At 30.1% G+C, this 26,196-nt stretch overlaps 2 protein-coding genes across 14 annotated transcripts in view; both read right to left on the bottom strand.

Annotated features, from left to right (window-relative positions):
* The window catches only part of LOC105147649 (uncharacterized), a 118,396-nt gene extending 116,336 nt beyond the window's left edge, over positions 1-2,060 (bottom strand). Inside the window, exon 1 of the mRNA XM_087416402.1 lies at positions 2,038-2,060. Coding sequence (XP_087272528.1) covers positions 2,038-2,045 — 8 coding nt within the window. The 5' untranslated portion in view covers positions 2,046-2,060. The remainder of the gene's footprint in view (positions 1-2,037) is intronic.
* A 2,965-nt stretch (positions 2,061-5,025) lies between these two features.
* On the bottom strand, positions 5,026-24,718 carry LOC105147646 (peroxynitrite isomerase THAP4-like). Of its 13 annotated transcripts, none has more exons than XM_087416417.1 (5): positions 24,284-24,714; positions 11,921-13,175; positions 11,797-11,833; positions 5,535-11,666; positions 5,026-5,153 (listed from the first exon to the last, which is right to left on the bottom strand). In XM_087416417.1, the coding sequence occupies exons 1-2, from the start codon at positions 24,346-24,348 to the stop codon at positions 11,942-11,944; spliced, it is 1,299 nt and encodes a 432-aa protein (XP_087272543.1). In that variant the 5' UTR covers positions 24,349-24,714; the 3' UTR covers positions 5,026-5,153; positions 5,535-11,666; positions 11,797-11,833; positions 11,921-11,941. The 13 variants fall into 13 exon arrangements, with proteins under 13 accessions (XP_087272543.1, XP_087272539.1, XP_087272540.1 ...); XM_087416413.1 differs by having other exon boundaries at positions 5,026-11,159; positions 11,461-11,666; XM_087416414.1 differs by having other exon boundaries at positions 5,026-10,910; positions 11,461-11,666.
* Between the last annotated feature and the right edge of the window lie 1,478 nt (positions 24,719-26,196).

Genomic DNA, 26,196 nt, shown 5'->3' with positions numbered 1-26,196 from the left:
CCAGATCTAAATTCAACAATGTGCATACATGAAATCGTATTTTATATGAAAAGTTATAAAGTACCATTAAAAACATTTGTGAGTCTTCCAAACAGTTTTAATTAAGACTCCTGACTACTCAGCCAAGAACTCTATGTTGACACAGAATCAGACGGCGGCCTGGCGAAATGGTAGCCACACACTTAAGCACGAGCCCATGTCCATGTGCTGTGGCGCGCCGAGAGTGAACGAGACAGTAAGCTCCTTCTCACACTAATCACTTTTGTTTCAAGCAACCGAAAATGCTTTCTCGGCAATCTCGGCCGCTCGATGGCCGTAAGCATAAATAAAGAGTGGGGAGCATTCTAAATAACATAAGTTTTAATAAATTTTAGGAATAGTATAATCTCTTATTAATCCAGAATAGTATAAATCATGTTAAAACGCAAGTTTACGAGATATTTAATTGTTTGCGATTTTTTATGCGCGTTACATAGTATATCTCCTTCATAAATTCGAGTAGAATAGTTCAATAGAAGTAGAATTTTACCAAAAAAAAATTATAACCAGCATTTCTCTTCACGAAAGGCCATCAGAAAAGAAACACGTATATTTGAGACTCGAGATTTGAGACGAAAGTATGCGAAAAAAAATCGAATAGTTGCAAAAAACTGTTTTTCGCTTACTAGTGGAATGTATAGACTTATTGGTTCGGGGCGGCTACGCCCGAACAAAAAAACCATATCCTATCCATTTGGGGCCTAACTACCTAGAAGTTACAGCCCAGTAAACGAGATTGGATTGAAATGAATTGAAATGGATTTTCAGAAATATTGATTCATGAATGTCAAAATGAATGCTTTTCTAAATGTATTTTTATTCATTTATAGGAATTGCATTGAGCATATCTCTATGTCTTTCAATCTAAAAATAATATTAGCTTTTTCTGTGCATTTTTCTGTCAAAATTTTGAATAGGAAATGCAGTTTTTCAATCCAATTGCATCCAATTAAATCTGATTGAATCCAATTGAATCCAATTAAATAAAAAAAAAGTATTCGCTATTTAAAATACGCATTCGGATAAAAAAAAATTTCAATTCATTTTAATCCATTCTCATTTGCTGGAAGCCTAGACAGTAAAAAGACCGCTATAAAAAGATTGTTCTCACATCTCATTGTCTTCATGGGTTAGAAATATTCCAAGCAGATACTGTCTACGCTGCAACTTCTAGGCGGTTAGACCCCAAGCGAGTAGGATGTTATTTTTTTTATTCGGAGCAGCGCAGCCGCCCTGAACCAATAAGCACTAGTCTACAAATCCCATTGTCTACATTGTCTATATGACAGATTTTCTAACCTCAACTACTTTTCCTGCCGAACGGAGCAATTTTGTTATGAATATGATCGGAAAAAAATCAGGAGTATCGAAATACTAGACTACCAATTGCATCTAACGAAATTTCCATGACCGTAGCGGCTGAATATATATTTCGGTCAAATACATAACATTTAAATATTTAATTAAGAGTGGAAGACTCACAAATTTTTAATTCATAACTCTTCAAATACATGGTCCAAAAAAAGATTCATTAATTATAATAGAATGATTCACAAACCTTTTTAATTGCACTTCAAAACTCTTCATACGAAATACAAATTCTTTAATATAGTAATTTTTACAACCAGAAGTTTTGTCTGCTCATCTACACCCCGTAGCAGGAATGTCTGAGGTTTGATTTTAGAGGTTCACATTTCTTAGTTATTTTTACATTTATGACTGTTAAAATTTGATATGACCGGATGTTACATCAGCAATTATAAATGTAATTTAAGCTCCAGAGCCGAAATGCAAAACCATCGATGCAAAGAGATTCGATGTGGATAAGATTTTGGGGTCTGTAAAGTGTTGATAAACATCACTCAAGAGCGTATTAATACTTTACAGTCCCCGAAATCTTATCCATATTGAAATTTTTGCGTTGATGATTTTGTGTTTTAGCTCCGGAGCTCAAATTAGATATGCTTATTGTTATTATATGGAAACAGAGTTGCATACCTATCCATCGACTTGTATCTCCAATATCTTTTCTGAAATATGTATAAATAATATCATGTGTATAATTTAACGTATATAATAATGTATATAATTTAATATTATCATGTACTAGATGGGGTAAAAAGTAACCTCCTTGACCGCCAGAATGCGCCACTACTGCAAAAAAGTTTATGGTGCCTTGTAGTCCGTTCATATTTAGGCAGACATGCCAAGTGGCAGTGCGATACTGTCCTTAGTTTTGTTTTGAGAGCTGATTGTTGTTGACGTGTTTGCGAAAACGATTTTCGTTCTCTCATAAAACATTATTTTTTGAGAGGCAAAACGGCGAAGGAAACAAAAGAAAAGTTGGATAAATATTATGTGGCTAATACTCCGTCAGATTACACCGTCAAATATTGGTTTCGAGAGTTTCGTGGTGGCCGCAACTCCACTATGACGATGAAGTCCGCAGCGGCAGGCCCTCCGATGCGGTTACCGAGGAAAATGTCAAAAAAATACATGAAATGGTGTTGGCTGACCGGAAAGTGAAGGTGCGCGAGCTAGCAGATGCTACAAAGATTAGTACTGAGCGAACACGCCATATTTTGGGCGAGATTCTGCATAAGAAAAAAATTTTTTTCATTCCCAAGGAGGTTACTTTTCACCCCACCTAGTTCCATACTTATCTCTAATAAAACACTTCTCGCCACAAACACTCCATCGTTGACCATCTTATTCGCTTATTTATATTATTACTTGTGTAAGAAAAACAACTCACAAAGTATATTTTCTTATTGGCAAGTAAAAACAATTATATTTTTTCGAAACTACAACTTATCTGATATATTGAAGCTCCGATCCGCTTCCTTTCAATTAAGCTTTGGAGTATTTCAGATATTTCTCTGAAAAAACTTTTGCTGTCTTTTTCCGGATGGAGAAATCTTGAAATGTCTTCAATCCAATCACTAGATCTGATAGAGAGATTTCATTGATTAAAACTGGGGGGGGGGGATTACATCGGCTGGCTGTCAAAACACAATTCACAAATACTACGATACATTCATGATCGCCTATAATACACTTATAATAGGTTTGTTCATGTCGCACGCTCCAATATGTCCAATATGTTCGCATCACCGGAACCAATATGACGACTAGATGTTCGCGTCGCGTTAGAGCATACTCCATGGATCAATTAAGAGCACGTTCCATTTGCCTCATCTCAGAAGGTGATGATTGAGGCACGCATGCGTAATGGTTGAAAACGACTATATCGAAAAAAGTATTAGGTGCGCAACTAAGTTCCCGCTGTTTGTCAAGATGGCTTCAGCAGTAAGTGAACAGTTTTATCGTGATGGTATACGAGCTCTGCCAGAAAGATGGGAAAAAGTAGTAGCTAGCGATGGGCAATACTTTCAATGATTCATTTGTAACCATTTTTTCACAATAAAGTTGCATCAAAATAACAGCGAGAACTTAGTTGCGCACCTAAGATTTCAAATTTATTTTATATATTAGGTGTTGGAATTAATTCGTAGCGTTTTTAATGAAAGAATGTTATTTATTTCACATGAGCATTAAAAAATACATTAATGAAAGTACTTCCCATCACTTGTAAAACGCTACGAATTAATTCCAACACCTAATAGAAACGTATTTAATAAATGCGTTTTTGATAAATATAAAAATATAATATATTAGGTGTTGGAATTAATTCGTAGCGTTTTACAAGTGATGGGAAGTACTTTCATTAATGTATTTTTTAATGCTCACGTGAAATAAATAACATTCTTTCATTAAAAAACGCTACGAATTAATTCCAACACCTAATAACAATAATATTAGGTGTACTAAAAAGACATCCATTATTTTTCCAATAGATGGCTTTAGTAATCTGTATCACGCGTAGACGGATACAGATTACTAAAGCCATCTATTGGAAAAATAATGGATTTCTTTTTACTACACCTAATATTAATAAATTAAAATAATAAAATAAAATAAAAAATAAAATTAATGAATAAATAAAATTAATAAAATAAAAAGAATAAATAAATAAAATAAATAAAATTTAAAAAATTAAATAAAATAATATTAATATAATAAAATATAATATAATATAAAAATATAATATAACTTTTATATTTATTAAAAACGCATTAATTTTTATAAAAACGCTTTTCAAATAATCGAGATAACACAAAACACCCGAAACGAAACGAGGCACATGTCCGACCCATTCGAGTGGTTTCACGGATTAGGTTAGGTGACATGCTTACTTGTCCTAAATCCGTTCGTGTCACTGAATATTGGAGCACATGAATGCAACCGCCACCTTACCTGTGATCTAAGTGCTCTCTGGGTTAATTTGGAGCATGCGACACGAACAAATCTATAGTACTGGATGGAGCATGCGACGAAATCTCTTTGATCTTATGTCTTGACAGACCTAAAGTCCCTATAAGAGAGTCGCGTCAATTTTGTCAAAATTTTCATTGGTTTGAAGTAAAATGGCGGAACCAATCATCGATGCTATTATATCCCCACTTTGAGTATCGTGAACGCGGTAATTTAGATTTTAGAAATTATAAGAGTAGAATTTATATTAAATACTATTATATTATATAATAACAATATTAATAATACTATAATATTATATAATAACAATAACAAGTAGAATTAATATTAAAATACAAAATATTGACAGAAGTAGATTTATTTTCTATAGCTGAACTAGTTTTACACTTTTGGAATTCAAATAATGATACGAAACAGTAATGAAATAACACTTTCATTTAACAATACTTTTATTTTATGATAAAATGTCTTGCCATCGTCAAATTGTTATATATTGGTAATTTTAAATTTTGACAATATATTTTAATCCTAAATATAATAAATCGTTTCTTGATTTTATATGAAATATTATGCCAATTTTTAAGTGTCTTGTAGTGTCTTATACATTCTGTCAAAAAAGTACCGGGAATTGGTCAATAAAACACAAAATAGTTATTATTCATTCAAATTTATTGTATCGCCTTCAAAGTAGGCTCCTTTCGAAATAATACATTTATGCCAACGAATAATCCAATCATCAAAACATTTTTTAAACGCATTTTCCGGAATCGACTTCAGTTCTCGCCGCGAATTCTCTTTTATGTCTTCTATCGACTGAAAACGAGTGCCTCGAAGTGGTAATTTGAGTTTTGGAAAGAGAAAAAAGTCAGCCGGAGCCATATCTGGTGAATACGGTGGTTGTTCGATGATATTTGTTGAGTTTTTGGTCAGAAATTCGTTCACAATGATAGCCTTGTGAGATGGTGCATTATCATGGTGCAAAATCCATGAGTTTGTTTTCCACAAATCTGGCCTTTTTCGACGAATTTGCTCTCTCAAACGCCGCATAACGCCCAGATAATATTCTTTATTTACCGTCTGATCTTCTGGCAAAAATTCCGAGTGCACAACACTACGACAATCAAAGAAAACAGTTAACATCACTTTGACTTTTGATCGACTTTGACGTGGTTTTTTCGGTTTTGGCTCAGTTGGAAGGCGCCATTCATATGCACGTGTTTTTGATAAAGTCGATTCACCGTAAGCCTTCTGTAACATCTTCAGCGATTCGGCACACGAAATTCCATTTGCAATACAAAATTTGAGACAAATTCTTTGTTCGATCTTTTCATTCATTGTAAAAATCGCAAAACCATCTCAAGTGTGTTTTATCAGTTCATCTCGATAAAATCGAGCACTATAATCACATTAAATGACAGATGGCACTCCAACTCCGCGTCAGTATAGAGGACAGTTATGCCAACTTAGCGACAAAAAGAATTTTGACAATTCCTTTAAGCGGGCTTTTTAAATGATCAATTCCCGGTACTTTTTTGACAGAATGTATAATTGAAGACAAGATTAGAATATTACTTTCGACACTTTCCTACTACATAATATTTATATCTTTGATATATTTTTAATTCGAAACCTTTATAATGATATATAGGCTTACCTATTTATAATTTTGATAAAACTAAAATAATTTCACTTCTGATCACTTCGCATTACAGCTTTCACTATGATTCTACGCTTTACATAGTAAAGAGTCTAGAACTCTTCTCTAATAGAATCCCTGTTAGACGCGATTTTATTTCAGATTGACGCGACTCTCTTATAGAGACTCTAGACGGACCTAAAAAGAATAAGGTAGATATTTGGATATGGAACTCTTTTTCTGCTCTTGTTCTTGATCGAATTATGTTTTAGGAGAGGGAGGATAGGAGTGTATTCTTTAAAGTCAGTAGCTATCATAGAAATATTGACTGGTACCACAGACGAGATATTATTAAAGACCGTTAATCATGGGCAAATTTTTGATGATATAAAAAGAGTTTCAAGGGCCCGGAGATAATTGAAGATCACTGACATTATCAACAATTAATATAAATTTGTCATTATTAACATAAATATTTGGCTCATACATTATTAAATTCATGATTTTTTATTCCATAAATAAATATACATACGTAAAGCCATAATACCCTATATAATGCAGAAAAATTACAATTATTTAATTGTAAAATTATAATACAATAATTGTAAATTACAAAAAATTTTTCTCTGCAGCTATCATCTCTGTTAATAATAATTAAACTTTAATGATAACACGGAAATCACAATTAAAGAAAGAACACTTAAAAGAAGAAAAATCGAGTATTATTGAGTCTTAAATGCATAAATACATCTACTAAACTAATAAATCATAAAATTAGTACAATCTTATCAGTTTTTAATTCTTAATTCATTAATCACAATGCAAACTCCCGTAAGAATACTTTAATAGTATCTCGTTAATAGTATTTCAATCATTCAGGACTGGATTTGTTCGTCATAATAAACTACATTTCACAAAAATTTCAAAATACGTTCAAATCTTGATGAATAGAGAGCGAGTGAAAAAAAGGCCTTTTTCGGTGATTTTTTTTTTCCAATTTAACTAATGGACCCTACGTTTGACGTTTCATTTTGTAGGTATTTCAAATACCTACACTTTTCATACTAAACTTTTTTCCATATAATCGATATCTTTCGCTTTATCGTTTTATATTATTAAAAATCTGCTTTTTGCAACTATCCGAATTTTTTTTAGCATATTTCCCACACGAGTTGCGAATCTCAAACATATGCATTCCTTTTCTGATGGCCTTCAGAAAATTTTCGTCGAAAGAAATGTCAACTTACAATTTTTTCATGAAACTTTTTTAGTCTAATTCTACTGGACTATATTGACAATTAAGTCTAACAAATATTTCAATACGTCGAATTGTAAGAAACGCTCTTACCCAGTGAGAAATGACAACCCAACAAACGAGAATGGATTGAAATGGATTAAAATGAATTCAGGTTTTTAGAAATACGATTCATGAATGTTAAAATGAATCTTTTTCAATACATTTTCATTCATTTATAGGAATTGCATAAAACATATCTCTAAATCTAAAAATAATATTAGCATTTTTTATGCATACTACTTAATTCAGAATTGTGAATAGAAAGTTTTTTTAAATTAAAAAATATCAGCAATTTCTGTGCAATGTGAATACTGTTCAATTCAATATTCTGAATATTGAATTAAGCAGTATTCACATTGCACAGAAATTGCTGATATTATTTTTTAATTATTGAATTATCTGAATATGCAGTTTTTCAATCTAATTGAATAAAAAAGTTTTTATTTAAAAATGGATCATAAATGCTACTTAAATTATTCAAAATTATATAAGTAGGAAATTTTTCGTTTTAATCCAACTAAATTAAAAAAAGTTGTAACGTAAAAATAATTAAGCTATGTTCTTTTGTTTCTCTTTGATTAGAAGTAAAATGATCGATGTAAACACTCGCAAATCAAGTCGAATACAGCCCGAATATTAGGCTAATCATGGCGCGCGACATCGGCCAAGCGAGATTAGATTATTTGACACTTACCCAATGTTGTCCCATAGTAATGTAAATTGTTTATACTTTATTATATCTGTTAAATTATAATATTTTTATTACATCTATATAATTTCGTTACTAGCTGGTTGTAACTGAAGTAGAGAATGAATAACACATTTACCAATTGAAGGAATAGTATAGTAGGTAACATAGATGTTTGAGATCGGTAATTCGAAAGAAAGGCAAGAATTCTTTCAGTCGATCGACATTAATTGTCATTGAACGCATGCATAAATTGAGCTCGTGATTTCATCTCGAGCATGATCTTAATCCTCGTTAAAATCATCGATTCGTCGTTCTTTGTTCTTTTTAAAACAATTCGTTACACGCAAACAAGTTGTCGTTACCGGCAACGGACAATCGAAAGTTCTAGAACAATTCAATTCGCGCACGCGAGCGCCGCGCTCCGACGAATACATCACGCGCTGTCACCAATCCCACGTACGGATTTTCTGTCGCGCATGACTGTTACGTTGAACGTCGTTAGAAAAGAATCCAAAGCGCCAATCAATTTTGCACACCTAATGCCACGTAATAATTACGATTGTGGCAAAATTTTATTGGATTTTTTTCCAAGAAGAAAGCCCAGGCCGAAAGCAATAAATGCTTCGATCTCGCCGTCCTCCTTCTTACTTCTAAAAGTTCTTAGAGTTCTTAGAGTCATAGTCTTGCTACTATATCGCTTCGTAAAACCGCCGTGCTATTGCTTAGTGAAAACCGCTATAAAACGAATCTTTTCGAGAAGTGCCGAGAAAATCACCGAGATTTTCTATCACCGCGATTCCAAATACAATTTGGTAAAGGTGATCGCATTCAATATTCTGTTAATCTAATATTTAATTAATTATATTTTTTGACTTTGTAACTGTGCATATTAAAGAAAATTATTTTGTTAAATTACAAAGAAACGAAGTTCTCTTTACTGTCGCTTATCATATCAACCGTGTGCCGTTTTCTCACTCGAATCTTTCGCGCGGTGCGCTCTCGCACAATAGAAGATTCATAATCCAGAGGTCCCAGGTTCGAATCCTACTAAGGTGCGTTTTTTTTAATACCAATTTGAAGTATATTAATTTGAGGTATAATTATTATGAATGTCTTAGGAATAAAATTTGTAATCCTTAATATGAATGTTTTTTTTCGAATATTAAACTAGTGTCAGCTCAGATCCAATCTATTTTCATGGATTTAAAGTACGCATTAAAAAAATTTTAATCCATTTTAATCTATTCTCGTTTGCTGGGAATGAAATCGATATCGAATCGATGTCAATTTGATGTTTTCGACGTCGAATCGATATCGATTCGATGTCGATTGCATTATCATTTCTCACTGGGTAGAATTCGACGTACTGAAATAATTGTATATCAATGATAGTTTTATATATGCTTATCGTACGTAATTATTGTCTAATTTTGCTCTATTACAACATTTCTCTAACAATTTTAACAGTGTAATTAAAAAACAATCCGATACTTCAAGAGTTCAATATTCATTTCATCATTCTAATTATAATGTAACGAAATTAGTATATTTAAATAAAGTATATTTGAATAAAGTGAAAGACAAAGAGATAGTGTGACAGAGGAGAAAGGTAAGAAACGTGTTTTTATAAATGTGTGAATGCGTCCGATTAGTTTGTGCCCCGCGCGTAAAGTGCCTATATCTAACCGTGAGCGCCACTCCTGCTCCTCTACGCAGCCCGCGATATGCTAATTATTTCTTCTTGTAATTTGAAAACTAAATTTCGAACAAAATTTTCGCAAAAGAAAAATCGTCTTAGAATCAGAAGTACGTCTTTTCAGGGACACTTGGGTTATTCTTAATCACCTTTTATACACTATTATGCGCAATGTTTTAGCTTATTAATTCCACTATGGTCATGACCTTGACAACATATATAGTCATTGGAGGAGACTCTTCTAAATAGGATATTTACTTATATTTCTTTAAAATACCTAAATTGCAACTAAGAAAAAAAAACTTATTTAATCAAAATCTAATCAATATATTTCTCATGAAATCTAGACGCTGTGTACTAGAGTATAACCCAGTGATAAATTCCATCGTATTATTCGTTAATTTTTGCAGATATACCTACACATTCTCAGCGTAAGTCAAACGGCTTCTTCCTTTTTATAATCCAGTAAAATTAGAATTTGAACGGAGAAAAAAATTTTAGCCGGCATTTCGTTTCACGAAAAATTTTTTAGGCTATCAGAAAAGAAATGTATATGTTTAAGACTCGTGACTCATATAAAAAATATATGAAAAAGAATTCGAATGATTGCAAAAAGCAGATTTTTCGCTCATAAAACGAAAGACGATGATAGTATGAAAAAAAATTCAGTATAAAAAATATAAATATTCAAAGGTTTACGGGTTATTGTCAGAAGGTTGCGGTTTATTGCGGTATATTGTTATTGTTATTGTTTTTATCCATTGCTAATGTAGATATTCAAAATATCTACAAAATGAAACGTAAAATATTGAGAACGGTCCATTAATTAAATTGAAAAGAAAAATAAAGATCACCAAAAAATCTTTTTACTCGCTCTCTATTCAGCGAGATTTGAACGCAAGACTTTGAAATTCTCGTAAAATATGACCTTATGATGAAAAAATTCACTGTTTAAACCTAAAATATTTTACAAAAAGCTATTTGTTCATTAAAAACTTGTCCGCCGAAAATTTAATTTCCAAAACAAAAAAAAATGGGATTCTTGTTTAATCTACGCGAACTCTATAATATTAAAGTTCTAAATTATTGTCTGCAAATGTAGAATCAAAGGTAAGTATAATTTAAGAACTTAAAATATGTCAACTGATATATTTTAGGTCAAAAAATGGCAAAAAATGGTTATTTTTTTTCGACATTTTTCACCAAATGCAAAAATCTGAAAAAGTATTGAATATATGATAAATTGCTGAATTATTATAGAAGTAGTTAAATATTCAGATTATATAAAAAATGCGATTTTTAATTCTTGAATTTTTTTAAAAACAGAATTTTGGACCAAAAATAACAAAACATTTCTTACTCTAATCTTTTTGATTATCTCTTTATGTCCATGATTTTTCTTTTAAAGCTCCATTTGGATTTAGCGGAGAAAAAAGATAATGAAAAATCACATTTTTTTCGATATCTGAAAATGATGTAGCTTTTTTTGGAATGAAACTTCGTACATAATATTTTTTCATCTGAGTATTCATTTTGCCTCCTGTGGCAATCGGGAAGGTTCCGTTAGCGCACAGTGCGAGCACACATCTATTCATATCGACCAATGTCTAGTAATTTTTTACTACTTTATCAATAAGAATATTTTATTTTAAATTTGCCAATAGCGGTGCGTTATCGGAACCCTTCCCGGCAATTGATTACGTGCGAGGCCTGAAATCCCTTCCTTATGCTACTCTTTATTAAATAAAATTATCCATGTGGCTTACTTTTTTTATATGTATCATATAATGGTACATATAATCTTGCAGTACCCAATTAATATTTTAAATGTTTTTCGCGTCATACAAGGTATATTTCTTAATTTCATCTTGTATATTTCAATTCCGTATTACTTCGACAACTGGCATAACCGCTTAGTGTTATTACATACACTCGTAGATAGTGACTCGTACTCTGAAAATTTTTGCGTATTCTGGAAAAACCATCAAAAAAAAAAGTGTAACAACATCAGTATCCATGACTGTACAGCAATTTATTTAATGATAAATTCGAAAGAACATGTTTGTGCAATTACGAAATATACATTTTCAATAATACTCAACTTGATTATTTTTTTTATAAAAGTAATTCGTAAAAATGCTGCAAAAAGAAAGAGAAAAAACGTTATCGACAAAATTCATAAACTTTAGGGAAGATATAGTACATCGAGAAAACAAATACTTTTACCTTATTCATATAACACCTTCTTCAATTTTCTTTTTTTATTTGTAGTTGACTTTCATTTTTATCTTTATTTTGGGAAGTTTGTAATATAAGACGTTCAAGCTGTTTTCTTATTAATTGTAAAGAGTCACCAGAAATCAGTTTTTCCTGTTGCAATAGGTCAAACAATTTTTTAATTAAAGTAACTCTTTCGTTATATCTTCTCAACTTCTGTTGTAATGTTCTATTCTTTACTTTCATATCTTTTACATTTTGTGATAATTCATTAATTTTTTTTGTTGCATTAATAAAGTCTATTTCCCTTCTTATTTTATAGTTGAAATTAATGGAACTGGGCAAAATAGGCACATTTTTTAAACCAATTCGAATAAATTTACGTTTTTGACCTGGCTGAAGAATTGCTTGCTGATTTGGATTTTGAGTATCAAATATATTTGATCCATTATTTTTTTTCATAATAACATTATGATATTTTGAATAGTTATGATCTAATGCAACACTTTTCTCTGAGACATAAGTTTCATTGGAACTTACAGATTTATTACTGCTTGTAGAATTGTAGATCTTATTTGAATCAGATTGAAAAAAGCTGCATTTTTTATCTAGATGAGAAATTGGATTTTTAATCGATTGATTTTGGTTTTCGGTGTCAAATATACGCAATCCATAATTTTCAATTATAGTTTTAACATCGTTCTTTAAATTAGTGTGATTTCGTACAGCATTTTTGTCAAAAACACAAGTTTCAGATTTAGAGCTTAGAGATTTAATGCTTGCAGAATTGCAGATCTCTTTTGGATAAGTTTGAATTTTATATTTTTCATTTGTGAGAAATGTGTTAGGATGAGGAATTGTTTTTTGAACTGATTGATTTTGGTCTTGAATATCAAATGTATTTGATTTATTATTTTCAATCGTGCTAACATTATTCTTTAAATTATTGCTATCCCATGCAACACTTTTCTCCAAGCTACAAGTTTCATTAATGTTTATAGATTTATTAATACTTGTAGTATTGCAAACCTTTTTTGGCTTTAACATTACAGTATCAACCAGTTCATTTTCTGTGACAAATGAAGAATAATCTTTTGGTACAGCATTTTTACGTAAATAAGAACGTTGATATCCCATCCCTTCTATAATGTCTTTTTTATTAAAATGTAGATTACAAATTCTGCTTGCTTTTGTCGGTTTCCAATCCGGTTTTCCAACAGCAGCAATCCATTTGTCAAGACGATTTTTATCGTTTAGAGGAAACCTATGACATTCAAAACAATGCTTATTCAATAAGTTAAACCGGATCACTTATAGATCAATAAATCAAATAAGAAAGCGTCAAATGCTGTTGAAGCTAAATATTGGTGTAATAGTATTTTTAAAATTTACATGCATCTATATACAGGATATATAAAAAGTTGGGATGGCGAAATATTTCGAAAACTAATAGCGGATTTAATAGACCGTCCTAGTGCGCACTGAGTGCAAACTTTTTCGATGCCACACATTTGGATTATGCACACTGTATTAGTGCGTTCAGATTGTTGTCATATTTGGCAAATGAAAATTAATCCAGTGTAATGCTGAATTAATATTTGAATCGATCGAACGAACTGAAACGAGTCCAAAAAATGTTGCATTGACATTTTTGACAGTGCAATTTGGTATAGTACCAAAGTGGTTCTGCACTCGTACCATGTTAAGAGCAGTACCAGAGTGGGATGTATATTATTTGCCCACATGACTAATCGGCTAATTTAAAGAAATACTAAGAATCGGCCGATATGGTATGTACAATTGAACTGTGTGCAAGTGCACCGCTCCCCCAGCAGTGCATGTGAGCAGAAATCACCATAAGCATTCAAGGAAAAAATGTTTCAAATAAAAGTAGAATTTCAAAAGATCTACTTACTGATGCTATGAGTGACTGATGCCTTGAGTGACGTCGCCAAAGTCAGATCGATGTTTTAAATCTATTTTTAATTCCAAAATCTAACTAATGTCAAGAGCTTTTCAAAACATTACAATGAAGGTCAATTTTTATTAAGTACTTTTCGAGTTATGAGACTTGAAAGTTACTGTACCGCCATCGTTAGCATTACCTAAAGGTGTCCAATCAATGGTTAAAACTTCTTGAATGTTGTTCAGGATTATGATCTGAATAATATTTATCAGAATCAAGATCAATGGAGATTGTTCCTATTATTTTCATTTTTAAAAATAAATTTTTAGTGCAATAAAAATAAGAGAAGCAACCTCTAATAACCTTGATCTTAACAAATGTTGCTCAGGACTCTGAACAACAAGAGATTTTAATAAGTCAGACACCTTGGGAAACGCTAACATCGGCGACTGTAACTTTCAAATCTCGTAACTCGAAAAGTACTTAAAAATGAACTTTATTGTAATGTTTTGAAAAACTCTTGACACGAGCTATTAGATTCTAAAATTAATAATAGATGTAAAAAATTGATGTAACCTTGATCTAACCTTGTCGATCACCACTCAAATCAAACTCATAGCCAATAAATAGATCTTTTAAATAATGTAAAAAATGTAAAAAACGAATGTGGTTATAATTTCAAAAATATGAAAAGAAAGAGCATAAAGAACCACAGCACAAGATATAGTTAGTGATATTTAATTATTCTTGCATTACGAATTACAATAAAAACATTAAACGTTTCGACCACAATCTGGCCATCTTCAGTAAAATTAATAATATTCTTAAGACGTAGAGTTACATCAAGTTGGAATAAAATTCAACCGTCGTGTGTTATAATTGTAAAAATCGTGTTTGCATCAATGCGACGCTGCTTCGTATAATAATGTTAGAACGTCAGAAGTCATATAGTGAAAAGTGTAGAACTTTTAAATCTTATAACTTTAAATCCCCTACAACTTTTATCTGAAATATTTTTTTCTAAAATGTTTAGTTTTCGAGAAATTTCGCCGTCCGGTACTTTTTATATAAATAATATGCTTATATAAACAAAGAAAATGTCAAAGAGAAAATGTCAAGTAAGAAAATGTCAAATGCGGTGGAGGCAATTATTTGTACATGCTTTCAATGCGTTTTGTCTTTAAATATATGGTTATTGGCGATAAATATATTACACGTTTCAGAGGTTAAATTAGAACCCATTCTAAATAGTTACAGTTCCAGAGAAGAGTAATTATATGTAACTTTTTCTAGGATAAAAACGTAAAAAAAGATAAATTTTAAGTATGTTAAAAATATCATTAAGACATCTTTTATCCCTTGTATTTTACATAATATTTTTTATTTTATATCATATTATGTCTTTAAATGTCTTGTATCCCCATTTTGGACATGTATACAGTTTGGAATTTTATACACATATAGTATGTTTAGTAATTTTGTCGAAAATGTTCGTGAGAAGATAGAGCGGATTAAACTGATTGTGAGTCGAAAAGTCTTGTATCATTTTGCAATTTATGTAATAGTTAACGAGATATTAATTCATAAAAATCGCCAAATAAGCGCGCGTATCCTAGTTGCGTATTTGAGCAAGATAATTGAAGCGTTATCTGAGTGGCAGAAGAATATATTTTTTCTTGGATCTTTTTTTAAAATGCTAGTTGCATACCTTAAGCAGCGCTATCTACTGTTATATTTGGGTAATTTTTGTCAAAATACATTTGTCAAAATATAGTAATCCGTTAAATAGTTGATCTTTTTAAAAATGAACCGTTCTACTCGAAAGTATTTCTAATTGCAGAAATAGTGAATTAAAAAATCTCGATCTCCATTTTTATTCATTTCTTGGTAAGAAATGGGAATTTGAATGAAAAGGAAAATGAATTCGAGCTATGAATCGTTTGAAGTAAGTAATTATTTCATTAAATTAAAATTAATTCGAATAGAGATTCAGTATCTTTGTTTTAAAATATTTTTATTCATTTCAGAAAAAATGGCAAGCTATAGACACAGAGTAAAAATTCAAGAATATGCAGTGCTCATTTTGTTGGTGGAAAAAAGTCTGATAATCCCATGAGAAATCCATTTATTTACGATCTACTTTTTCGGATAGAGATAAAAAGTATCTGAGGCTCATATGAAATAATTTGTATGAGCAAGAAACCGGAGTAAACAAGCAAATTATCTGGCCTTAAATAATCTGGAAATTCGACGCTAAAACATGGCTTGAGACACTGCCATGCCTTCTTTACGTGGACCGGCGAGTTGCGCCAAATCGAGATTATCGGATTTCAATAACGGCTGTTCCGATTGAGTTTTAAGTACACTTAATCGATAGCTTACACTCCAATTGTATTATACGTGCTTTTATTTTTTCTTTACGTACGCTATAAGCGGAAATATTGCGACGCAAAATTTTTAATAATTCTACTACAAATGCATACGTAGATATTTGATTTAGAACTTATCTCAAATACTCGAAAAATTGCTATTCAGACAGATGAAAATTGCTGGACAGACCTTTCAGAAGCTCTGGAGACGAAAGAACTGAGTATCCTATTCTGTTACAATATGAACAGAAGTATCTACATAAACTAAAATCACTATTAAAAGAAAAAGCACGATTAATTACATAATATTGAAACAAAATCAGAAATGAGAAGCACAGCTTCTGATACAGATTTAACAATATTAGATTGATTCAATGGATTTGTTGACATTAAGACTGATTAGCTAAATAATAAGTTAATAATCAATCAGTATTTAGCTTTAAATATTTTTAATAAAAAAAATATTATTCGGATTATAATTTATATCTATTTACTAGATGGGGTGAAAAGTAACCTCCTTGACCGCCAGAATGCGCCACTACTGCAAAAAAGTTTATGGTGCCTTGTAGTCCGTTCATATTTAGGCAGACATGCCAAGTGGCAGTGCGATACTGCCCTTAGTTTTGTTTTGAGAGCTGATTGTTGTTGACGTGTTTGCGAAAACGATTTTCGTTCTCTCATAAAACATTATTTTTTGAGAGGCAAAACGGCGAAGGAAACAAAAGAAAAGTTGGATAAATATTATGTGGCTAATACTCCGTCAGATTACACCGTCAAATATTGGTTTCGAGAGTTTCGTGGTGGCCGCAACTCCACTACCGATGAAGTCCGCAGCGGCAGGCCCTCCGATGCGGTTACCAAGGAAAATGTCAAAAAAATACATGAAATGGTGTTGGCTGACCGGAAAGTGAAGGTGCGCGAGCTAGCAGATGCTACAAAGATTAGTACTGAGCGAACACGCCATATTTTGGGCGAGATTCTGCATAAGAAAAAAATTTTTTTCATTCCCAAGGAGGTTACTTTTCACCCCACCTATCTCTATTTTAATTCCATAGGGTGATTCATTTGCATTAGTTTCTCGGATAACAGATCCTTCAACCAATCTATTTTCAAGATCAATATTTGGACACGTTGTATACATTGACGACTTTTTACAAGTCAGCTACCTTTGGAAATACTTTTCGAAATCCATCACTTTTCTTGAAATCCATATTCAATAATAATCATTTTTAATAATTAATTTATTATTTTCTAGTAATTGTATCAGAATTGGATCCTAATAATTATATTAGGATGTGGATGACATCGATCTTTGAAAAAATCTAAGAAATGTATTCTTCTGTCGCTCAGATAGCGTTTCAATTGTCTTGCTGAAGTATACAACTTTTGACAGATAATCCAAAAATTACTCAAATAGAAAAATAGATAGCGCTGCTCAAGGTATGCAACTAGTATTTCTATCTAGGAACACTATTAGGAACACTATATGTAACTAGCGTGAATGCTAAATGCATCCTCATCGGTTGTGATCGCTAGGCACGCGGGAAGTTATTTATTACAATATATTATAAACAGCAAGTTACGCACAGCGGCGAAAGAAAACAATTATAAAATACTCTGATTTTTTAAAGAATTAATTTTGTTTCACTTTCTATTCTTCCTACATGAAGAATATTTTTACAAAAGTTCTAGTCGATAGCTGAAAAAATATTTTTGTACATTTGAAATTATTCGAAAATCTATGAAACGAATCTATTACAATTCTGATTTTATTTGAAAGAGATAATTGAATTCTCTACCACTTTCGTTACTTTGCACAAACGCTGAAAGATAAGGTGAACATTATCAAATTAATTTAACTTATAATATTATTTTAACAGCTTCAATTTGTTATTTTGCTCAAGTTTGATTAACGATAATATTCAGTTTTATATATGAACTGGAAAATATATTTAAAATTTATATAAAAATATTTATAAGTACCAATATCTAGCCTCAACTGAATTTGGCGCTTTCTTTATACAATTATTTAACACTTTTCTAAATTTTAAACAAAAATGATTTATTTTTTTGCAAAATATTAATTAATAGTTTTAAATTAATAATTATAAATAAAATATTTAATTTTTATTGATATATTTTTCAATTGGTATATTTTTCAATGTATTAAAACACTTCACAAACTTTCTTTTTATAGTAGAACTAAAACTAGAATCTTTTGTTATATGTTACGCATTAATCGAGTTTAGTATAACATCCGTATTACTATTATTGACATAAAATATCATATAAACATGATTCAAACCTGATTTTATAATAACTGATATGAAAAACTGTGATCTGTAAGTAATTATGAAGTGTTTATCGATAAAAGCGTGTTATGAATACAGATCAATAACTACAGATGTTATTAAATTAGTCAATTATATTGTAAGAAAGAATTTTTCTTTTTGGACGAAGTTCTTTCTTACTGCATCATCAATCGTATACAATTTTGCAAATAATGTAATAATAATAATAATAAATAAGGTTTAAGGCTGATGAGAGTCAGCACAGAAGAGGTTGCGCACAGTTATCGACAAGTAAAATTACTTCTTCATAACACTGATGTCTTCTTTATTTAGTAATCTTGAACTTTTCAACTCGCTTTGGAATATTTTCTGAAAAAGCGCATATACTGAGAGCAAAAAGTATTCGTACAAGGAAATTTTTTATAAAAACAGTCTTATTTGTAAAAAATAAACATTAATTAGCAATTTTATACAATGAACATATTCTATTCTAACATAAACAAATGAGCTTCGCATGTATTCTTGATTCTAGAAGCTAAATTTCTCGACTGTACGAATATTTTTTGAGCATCCAAAGAGAATTTGTAATTTTCGCTTATTTTTCAAATGATATATTTTCTATAATTAATATACATCTTTTTGGTATATATAATTTTAAGAAATATACAATCTATTTTATTCTTTATGAATAAATTGTTAATTACTTAGCAAAAAATGGACGTCAATTAAACATCAAATTCACATCGAATTGGTATTGAAATCATTGTATCGATATCGACTCGACATCAATTTGATGACCCATTTCTCGTTGAGTAATATTTACTTTTTAAAAATAAGGCTTTTTTAAAAAATATTTTCTCTGTACAAATGTTTTTTGCACTCACTGTACATATGCAAAAAATGATCTAAATTTGCATTCAGACACACATGGTCTCCATTACGCCTACGCGACAATGTTAAATAAGTTTATTAATTAGCAATATAAAGGTTTAAATTACAATATAAGGCTTCACAGATAAATTCAATAATGATAATGTAAGGAAATGCCTGTGTGAGTCAACACTAGATATTCATATATTATATAATACATATATTAAAAATTTAAATAAAAATGTTTCGACTCTAGTATTGCGTTCTCCTCAATGTAAAAATGTTAATAACCATCTATAGAGATATAAAATAATGTGTTTACTCGCCAAGTCATCAAATCATCGTTAAACTGTTGTCAATAATTGAAAACTTCTATGTCGTCTGTTATATTTTATTGAATATACAAACCGACTAGTTAGATGTACTTCATTAAAATTAAGTCAATAGAATAAAATGATCAAAATTTAAAATTATATAAGTCAAATTCTCTAAAAACTTACATTAAAACCAAATTCACGATGGTCTATTATAAACTGTGACTACAAATATGATTACAAAGAGATGTCATTATTGAGTGTGAGGTCAGAATGCAATAAGAATAACGCAAGTATGAGAACGCAATCAACAGTACAGAAATAAAAATAAATATAAACATAAAATTATTAATAAATATTTAGAATTTAAAACAAAGAAACTTTAAGTTTTCGTGATACAAGGGATTTAATAAATCCCTGTCATTTTGTAGGTTTAAACCATTTCTTTGTTTTTTGATGAAAATTACCCCTGAAATTAATCTTTTATTATAGTTCTTTTCTTCATCTAAAACGTTCAAAATCATAGTTTACTCAATTCTATGTTCATTGATGACAGACTTCGCTGCTGTGTTTCTATTAATGTGATTCCATTCATTCTTGTCTTTAACAATCGTTTGACTCATGTAGGATGCATTACAATTCTTACAATGAATCTTGTATATTATGTTAGAACGTGAACAAATTGGTAATTTATCCTTCTACGGATGTTTCTCAATAAAATATTAATGAATTTTTGTTATAAAACACAGGATGCAATAAAAAATTACTCTGTCAATTAAATTGATAATTGTGCCTATTTTATGACACAATGAATGGCTAAGAAAAAAAGTTCAAGTAACGTGCCGAGAAAATCGGTTTGTGATACCAATCATCACGTATAAATTTCTTTTTTTTTTATCAAAATTAGATCCAAGAAATTCAATCTGTCGCCCCCCAATTCCACTGTGAACTTCAGTCTGAGATAAAAATCATTGAAAGTCAATATTAACCATTACCCTACTAGATACAATTTGCTTCATCCAATAACGGGAACACTAGAATCCGTCCGTTTTTTTCACGTATTCAGAATGATAAAAAAAATCTCTAAAAATTCACCAACATACTTTCAATTTTCTAGAATAAATATTGGCCCTTCATTTTGAAAAATAATAAAATGTATAATCTATAATTACCGAAAGACGCAAAGAAACTTGAACAGGAATCGCTCAGCAATTAGTGACTCTCCCCTTTCCTTAGTAGGGTAAGGATTAAATAATTCATCATATTTTGTTCCTGAATGGATAGAGCAATATCGACTACATATCTGTAGCAAAATTCTAAAGTAAATTTTAATTTATTGAGAGAAACCATCTCCAAATCTTATATAACTAAATTCGCTGCAATAGAAAACAATGAGGATCCCATAGGAATTCCAAAAAATTGTTTATAATACTGTTTATATTACTGTTAAAAACGAAATATGTAGAATCGAACATTAACCTATATATTGTATTCGTCGAATTAAGATAATTATGTATGTATTCTTGTCGTTTCCAATTTTTTAACAATGATTTTAGATCCCTCAAATTTTTGTTGCTCGGATTACGTTTTACAATTATGTAGATATTAATCTATAGTCTGATAATAAAGCTTTGTTAATATAATTAAATTTGTCCATAGCTACGATTTTCCTTTGTCTGCACGCATTAGTAATATTTATGGATTATCTTTAACGAATTGTTTAGTAGCATTTAAAGAATCTAAAATTTCATCGTCGATCTGTTTTTTGTTATATTTTTAATATTCTATAAGTATGGAAAAAACTTATTTCTGAAAGAGTATTTACATTATTGGTTTTTAATTTTAATAGATTATTTTCAATGTGTTTGATGAACTCTGATGTGATAGATTTCACATCTTATTGCATTATTACTATACTTGCGTTATTCTTACGTTCCGACCTTACACTCGATAATGACATCTCTTTGTAATCACATAGTTTGTAACAGACCATTGTTAATCTGGTTTTAATGTGTTTTTAGAGAATTTGACTCATATAATTTTAAATTTTAATCATACCATTTTATTCTATTGACTCAATTTTAGTAAAGTACATCTAACATGATCAGTTTATCTGACAAAATATAACAAGCGAACATAGAAGTTTACAATTATTGACAACAGTTTAACGATGATTTGACGACTTAGCGAGTAAATACATTATTTTATATCTCTATGGATGGCTATCAATATTTTTATATTGAAAAGGACCCAATATTATGATCGAAACGTCTGTATTAAAATTTTTAATATATGTATGTAATATATTATTATATACGAATATCTAGTGTTGACTCACACAAGCATTTCCTTATATTATCATTATTGAGTTTATTAATTAGATTTTACAATTTCCGTTTTTAACTAACTTTATCACAGTTATAGGTCTTATACTTTTTATTTTATGACTTGATGTATGTCTCTTGATGTATCTCTCTTTTATATGTAATACTTATGACATAACAATATTTTTCTTTTGAATTGACCTCTGTACAATAAAATAGTATTTGTTAGGCGTATATAACACAAAACCGTACAGACTAGACATGTCAATATCGAGCAAAAATATCGATTATGAATATATTCAGATATTAAAATATTCAGATATTTTTAAAATTATCTATATTTATTCCGAAGGAATAGACATTATATCGAATATATTGCACAACAAATAGATTTAAAAAAAATTTTTTTAAAACGAACAAAGATCTGTGATATTTGATCATTTGATGTAGGAAAGGGGGTGGTTCCGTTTATTATAGTCCTAATCAATGTTATAATAAATAGAACTCCTTCTTTTATGTCTCAATAACTAATCATTAGCTTTTAAATATTAACTTAAAAATCTAAAATAAAAATAAAAATTAAGAAATATAATTGGTGAAAAATGTATTCAATGATCATTTTTTTATAAACTCGACACCACTTATACTGAGCGTTCCTGCATCTAATTGGCATATTTTGTTGGATCTAAAAGTACAACCAAACAAATGTAAGAGCTCATTGAGGTTCAGCGTAGTACCGACCTACCGATTACCGAATGCACTCAAAATTCCCTAAGGAAATCATAGTCCATTATCTCAAGCAATGTCTTAAGATGCTAATATGATTGGTTCATACACTAGCTTAAGACCATTTTGAATCTTGAGCAACGTCTATAGATTCGCTCTATAAGTAATTCATAAAAATGGAGAGTGAATATGAATAATAAAAAAATATCTAATCGATATTTTATTCATAATTTTTTATTCGATATTTTTATATTGAGCAGCAAAAAATATCGAATATTCGATATTATCGAATAATGATAAACATTCCTAGTACAGACGTATTGAAATTGTTTTTATTATAAATGTTCCTAACATATCATTATTTTATCGATGTGAATTATCGCATAATAAAATCAAATTTCCAAAGCTTCTTACATTGTTGAGTGCTCTATTCGAGGTGAGTTACTTCTTTCTTTCCTTTATTTGATTTAGTATTAATAACATATATTATATATTTGCATATCAGAATCCATTACAATTCTTGAAATCTGAGAGCGATTCATTCTAGATGGATCGTTTAACATTTTTAACCAAATTAAACGAAATTCAATTGTAATATTGCTGAGGATGACTCCAAAGCGAATTGAAACATTCAAGATTACGAAATTAAAGAAGACTTGAATGTTATGAAGTAATTTTACTTATTGATAACTGTGCACAATTCCTTCTGCATTGATTCTCATTAGCCTTGAAATTTATTTATTATTATTACTTTAAATACAGAGCCTGTTTTATCATTATATATTCTTTGTAGATAACAATAGCATTTAAAAAAAGTTTAGATTCTCAAATCCCTATCAAAAGTAATTCTGATCTCTTAATGATATGATTTTATTCATTTGTTGGCTTATCAAAGCTGTCCAATACGATAAATATGTTATTGATATGTTCAGAAGTATATACCATGTAAGCATAAATAATAAAATCAAGACATCCAAGATGAGCAATACTGAACTACTTTCTAGGCTGGATGATACAGAATAGAACTCAGCCGTAATGTAGAAACTGTTCTTCCTAATTATTATCATATTGATATTGATAATTCTTAAAGCTCGAATACAGTACAAATGTGTTAATAAGACATGATACTATGTCTACAAGATTGTAGCAGAACATAATAATGAAGGAAAAGATGTTATTAAAGAATACTATTGCTCATGTAGAATGGTGATATTTTCGTACTGCTGCTTTATCCTTATTATATGTTGATCATTTAGTATTTAGACTAAATATCTTCCTAATGACATATGAATTAATACCTTTTGAGTACATGACATATTTGTCGCGTTGGATAGTTCTGATGATAAGCTAACAAATTAATAATATTGCATCATTGGGAAGTCAGAACTACTTTCGGCTGGAGATTGATGATCTGAACTATTTCTTCTTAAACCATTATTATCTATAAAAATATATATAGTTAATGACTAAATGCGAATTCAAAATCCTTATGAAAATGAGCGGGGTTCTTATAACTGTTATAACTGTTAATTGGTTTGCTGAGATCTAACCTGTCTTTACAATATTACTTACCGGAAAGAATGTACTTTATTTTTTGATTTAAGATTGCTTACGCATTTTTTTACACTACATGGCATTTTTTACATGACAATTATTGACAATTTAGAAAAAAAACACTGTAACACGATTTTTATGTAATGCGTCGTTTACAATATTCCATTCGGCAATATTCCATTATTCACATCGCATGGGTTGCGTTCGGAAATATCATCTGCGTGTATCAGAGAATCAAGGGACTTTTTCAAGGTCCTCTACATAGAGTACTTTCCATTTGATGACACATGTCGACACTAGCGTCATTCTATCTTTGTTGACATTCAGAGAGTGACAAAGATAGAACGACATTTGTATTAACTTGTGTCGATTTGTAGCATCAAATGGAAAGCACCTTAGAAGTCGTAGACGATCGTGGAGTCGTAGGAAACTGACAATTCTAATCAAGTATTCTTATATTTGATTGGTTAGTTTCCTACGAGTTAATATTGTACAATACTTCACGACCGTCTTCGACTTCTATGTAGAAGACCCTCTCTTCTTCTTGTTGATTGGCCCGGAAGTCATCGGACTGTTATTGGGCCATTGAGGTCCGCGTTATTAGGTGTGAAGTGGATAAGAGGGTAAACGTAATTTGCGTGTGATTGGGTGAGTGGATGGAGCTAGAAATACTAAAAGGAGAAATCGACCAAAGTTCGACATGATGTTATGAAATCGAAAATCACGTGATTGGAAAATTGGAGATGCGCGCCAATATATCAACGCCAATTTCGATACATCACTATTTGTTTGTTATAACTTTGTTATATCAAAGTTAATGAATAATAATGAATAATTAATAGAAAAAGTTCGTTTTTCGTAAATATAGAATTGTGGATAAAATAGACAAAATTGACAAAACGTGCAAAACATATTAAATTCAAATACAAAAGTTGCTTTCCATTTACACACAGTGATACTAAATCTGAAGTGATATGAATATTTTATATTCAAATAATGACTTTACTACTTGTTTATTTTGATGAAAACTTATCGCATAATAACACAGATTTCTAACCTTATATTTAATGTGAGTTAAGAAGACTTGGTAAAACACACGGTCTCGAGTTTGTGCAATTGTTGACAAAAACTCAGTTGAATTGCCAGAATGAAAAAGGAATGTGCATTCAACTGAGTTATGACGTCACAAATGAAAATTACCTAATGTTTTAGTATGAAAAACAACTAAATTTATTTTTCCGAAAATTTATACAAGATTAGTTTGTTTATGCTGCAATTAATTCTCTTTATTATTAAATTCTTCTTATAAATCTTGTATTATTCAATTACAATTTTTAAAAAGTGTGTACAAATGAGAATAATTGCGATAATTTAAGATCTAGCAGTTGCAAATATTAAGGCTCAAACATAATAAAAGGAATTTCAAGACACAATAAAAGGAATTAATAGCTGAAGTAGGAAATAGGAAATAGAGAATAAGGAATAGTTCAATATGTTTATAATAATAAAAATAATTAGAATCACGCCAATATACAAGCCGACAGGTTATACATGTGTAAAAAATGTACTTTATTAACAAATTAGATATTTTGATCATCTTCAGAAGCAAATTGACACAATCGAAAAATGTATATTGTAAAGTATGCTAATGTAGAGAGTCACAGTGATATAAAATTATTAGGTGTTGGAATTAATTCGTAGCGTTTTTAATGAAAGAATGTTATTTATTTCACATGAGCATTAAAAAATACATTAATGAAAGTACTTCCCATCACTTGTAAAACGCTACGAATTAATTCCAACACCTAATACAATAATTAATGTGGTCCAAATTTAAAATCTTCGTACGTCAATAATAATAAGTTTTTTCAATATATTAAATAAAATAAGAAATGTTACCTTATTCAATATATTAAATAAGAAAATTATTT

The sequence above is a fragment of the Acromyrmex echinatior genome, unplaced genomic scaffold (assembly GCF_024713525.1).
Source record: "Acromyrmex echinatior isolate Ae372 unplaced genomic scaffold, ASM2471352v2 Scaffold22, whole genome shotgun sequence".
NCBI lineage: Eukaryota > Metazoa > Arthropoda > Insecta > Hymenoptera > Formicidae > Acromyrmex > Acromyrmex echinatior.
The sequence above is the reverse complement of the archived record's forward strand: the minus strand, read 5'-3'. Positions and strand labels throughout refer to the sequence as shown.

Bases quoted from the DNA above. Each gene is read 5' to 3' on its own strand.
- LOC105147646 (XM_087416412.1), bottom strand. From the start codon at position 24,348: ATGCCATGTAGTGTAAAAAAATGCGTAAGCAATCTTAAATCAAAAAAT. The intron at 13,176-24,283 runs GTAAGTAATATT...TGAATGTCATAG, and splicing joins AATAAAGTACATTCTTTCCG to GTTTCCTCTAAACGATAAAA.